The sequence below is a fragment of the Ornithorhynchus anatinus genome (assembly GCF_004115215.2).
Source record: "Ornithorhynchus anatinus isolate Pmale09 chromosome Y5 unlocalized genomic scaffold, mOrnAna1.pri.v4 Super_Scaffold_Y5, whole genome shotgun sequence".
Lineage (NCBI taxonomy): Eukaryota > Metazoa > Chordata > Mammalia > Monotremata > Ornithorhynchidae > Ornithorhynchus > Ornithorhynchus anatinus.
This window is the reverse complement of record NW_024396670.1, coordinates 512,406-515,684: the sequence shown is the minus strand read 5'-3', so window position 1 is coordinate 515,684 and position 3,279 is coordinate 512,406. Positions and strand designations below refer to the sequence as shown.

The window sequence follows — 3,279 nt, the reverse complement described above, 5'->3', positions numbered from 1 at the left end:
GGGATAGAGCAGTGGGTTTGGGAGCGGCGGGTAAATAGTAGGGGTAGTGGGCGTCGGAGAGGTCTGGAGTGTCAGAGGTGGGGAAGGGGAAGAAGAAGAGGAAGACGCTTTCATTGAGTGGGTTTCAGATTCAATAACAAATCTCCCTCCTCCTCCACCGAACCCGCTGTCGAGGATTTGGGAGATGTAGGCTCAGTGGAAAGAGCACGGGCTTTGGAGTCAGAGGTCATGAGTTCAAATCCCAGCTCGGCCACTTGGCAGCTGTATGACTTTGGGCAAGTCACTTAACTTCTCAGTGCCTCAGTTACCTCATCTGTAAAATGGGGATTAAGACCGTGAGCCCCATGTGGGACAACCTGATTCCCCTGTGTCTACCCCAGCGCTTAGAAGAGTGCTCGGCACATAGTAAGCGCTTAACAAATACCAACATTATTACAAATATGGCACCCCTTGCCCTCCGGACTCAGATTTAGTGCCATGAAAGCCTGGACATAGGGAACCGCTGACCACCTTCCCAAGTGGCTACAGAACAGGCCCAACTGGAGGACCGTGTTATAATTTAGAGACCCGTGCTCTGGCTAGATTTCTTGATCCTCGAGTTTGTATTGGGGCCACTCGGTTGTGCAAAGAAAGATGAAGTCATCAGTCCTCAAGGACGGAAGGTCAAATTTATCCTTATTCTTAGGGATCCAGTAAACAACCGAGTGGGCAGTCAGGGGAAATAGAAGGGCTCTGCCCCAAGGTGTCTTCCCTGAGCTGTAAATCCACCATTGTCTCTCAAAGGCACACGGGCCCCGCCCGCAAATTCGCAGTCCCCGACTGTCGCAGTCCTCAACTGCAAACGCCTGTCTCCAGTCCTCGGCGGCGTCCTGCCGTTCGTCCTTTCGGACAACACCCAGTCAAAGGGCAACACCGCCTCCGCGGCTTTCCGAGCGGGTCTGAACTGACCACCTCCGCAGCCTCAGGTAAGCGACTCAATGGGGCCCCTCAGGCCCCACGTTGGGCGCCAAGAATGTTGGCGATCCGCTACCGACTAGTACGGTTCAGAACCTTGGTGAGTAAAGAATTACTCCGAGGGGATAAACAAGGTCCAAACAAATTTATTTCACTCCCAACTCCCAGCCCCCTGTCCCAATTTTAACGCCAGGAATTTAAAAGTGGCGGGCGATCCCTCGAGGGAAGGGAAGCGTGCCAAGTCCTGTGTTCTTCTCCTTTCCTACTTTGTTGACATGCCCGTAGGCACTGTGTCGCTTCCTGATTGGCCTGAGTGTTTATGGAGACTCCAGGTCAGCTCGCCTTTTAATGACGAAGCATTATTCGCTGTTAGGTGCTGGGGGCTTGGGACTCGAAGTTCCCTCTAATGTCCTCTCAAGTAGTCAGTATACCTGCCTTGGACTGCTCACCCACTGTTTTGGGGCCGTCCTTCTGTATTCGCCCATGGTCACCCTTCCTCAGCCGGAGCTGGAGCGGCTCATCATCCAGTCCAACGGGCTGGTTACCACAACCCCGACCACCACCCAGTTCCACTACCCCAAAGTGACGGCCACGGAGGAGCAGGAGTTTGCCGAAGGTTTCGTCAAGGCCCTGGAGGACTTCCATAAACAGAACCAGCTACGTGGAGGGCCTGGGTCGGCCGGAGCCGGGGGGCTGTGCCCAGCCGGGGGGGAGAGGGGCCGGCGTCGACCTCACCCCACCCCCGGGGTCCCCGGCCGCCGCCGCTTCTCTCACGCAACAAGAGCCGCCGGTCTACGCCAACCTCAGCAGCTACACAGGAAACGCAACCGGCGCGCTGGGCAGCACCACGGTGAATTACTCGACCGACACGGTGCCCTACCCGCCCCCGCCCAGCCTGGGCCAGCCCCAACCTCACCCCCGGCTCCAGGAGCTCAGGGACGAGCCCCAGATCGTACCCGACGCGCCCAGCTTCGGCGAGAGTGCCCCGCTCTCCCCCATCGACATGGACACACAGGAGCGCATCAAGGCCGAGCGCCAGAGGCTGCGGAACCGCATCGCTGCCTCCAAATGCCGCAAAAGGAAGCTGGAGCGGATCTCGCGGCTGGAGGGAAAGGTCAAGAGCCTCAAGAGCCAGAGCACGGAGGGGGCATCCACCGCCAGCCTTCTCCGGGAGCAGGTGGCGCAGCTCAAACAGAAGGTGCTCAGCCATGTCAACAGCGGCTCTGCCAGCTGCTGCCCCAGCACCAGGTACCCGCTTACTGAGGGGCCCGGGAGAAGTTTTCCGAGGGAGGCACGAACGCGGAGCACGCCCAGGTTGGCATCCGCCTACAGACTGAGGCCCCGCTGATCCGCCATCTTCTGCCAGCACCTCTCGTTTTGGTTTGGTTTTGGTTTTACCCCCTTTCCCTTGGAGGTTTAGAAAGTTGGAGACGGCTGATTTTTTCCGTGAAATAAATCAATACATGTTTTTCGGGCAGCCGGCGGGTACCAAGAACAGCGCAGAAATCCCTCCTACCCTCTCTCATCTAGGAGGCCTCGAGTTTGGGAATTATACCCCAGGGGTTATTTAGGGGCCAAGCATGAAGAAAGATATGGATATGGGATGAAGAATAAGGCGAGGAATATGGGCTAGGCAAGCGAGGAAGGAAAAGGATGGAAGGATGGAAGGAAGGAGAAGAGAATTGAGAGAATGAGCAAAGGGCTCGCAGTCAAGGAGGGGCAAGGGGCAAGTGATTGCCAAAATCGATAATACACTTTTTTGTTCACCCGCACAGCCCATTTTTGAACTATTCACAATAGGTGATCCCAATGTTTTTGTTTCTACTCCCTCAAAGATAGGTGTATTGTTCCCTTGTAACAGTCCAACTTCAAGGACTTTTGCAGGTGAAACGTGACAATTTTAAGGTGGTTTGTTGTTTTTTTTTGTCTTAAGTGTGCTATTTATATTAAAACTTGGGAACATCGGTTAAAAAAATGCTCCACATTCCTGTATGTAATACCTTTCCATCAATAAAATTTTATTGAGTGAGCTCTGATTTCTGTCTGCTGCTTATTGGGCTAGGGAAGGAGTTGCGTATAAACCAGTATTAATTCAGATGACTCTCTACACAAAGGTCTTTGAGAAGGCTGATTTGAGAAGGGAGGAGAAAGGTGAAAAAGGCCATAGGTTTTTGAAGACAAATCAAGTACTTGGCCTCCCGAACCAGAGCACTCTTTAAGGCACAGCTGCAATCACCTCGTGACTGAAAAACTGCTGAAAAAGAGCAATAGAAGGCCTACTCTTGTCAGGTTGCTGGCTAAAGTGGTATTATTCAATTAGTCAAC

At 53.7% G+C, this 3,279-nt stretch overlaps 1 protein-coding gene across 1 annotated transcript; it reads left to right on the top strand.

Annotated features, from left to right (window-relative positions):
* The first annotated feature begins 996 nt into the window (after window positions 1-996).
* LOC114808719 (transcription factor jun-D-like) lies at window positions 997-2,299 on the top strand. The gene is given in 3 exon segments (XM_039910991.1): window positions 997-1,640; window positions 1,642-2,176; window positions 2,179-2,299. Coding segments are annotated over 3 exon segments (912 nt in total). The 5' UTR covers window positions 997-1,302; the 3' UTR covers window positions 2,218-2,299.
* The last annotated feature ends 980 nt before the right edge of the window (window positions 2,300-3,279 follow it).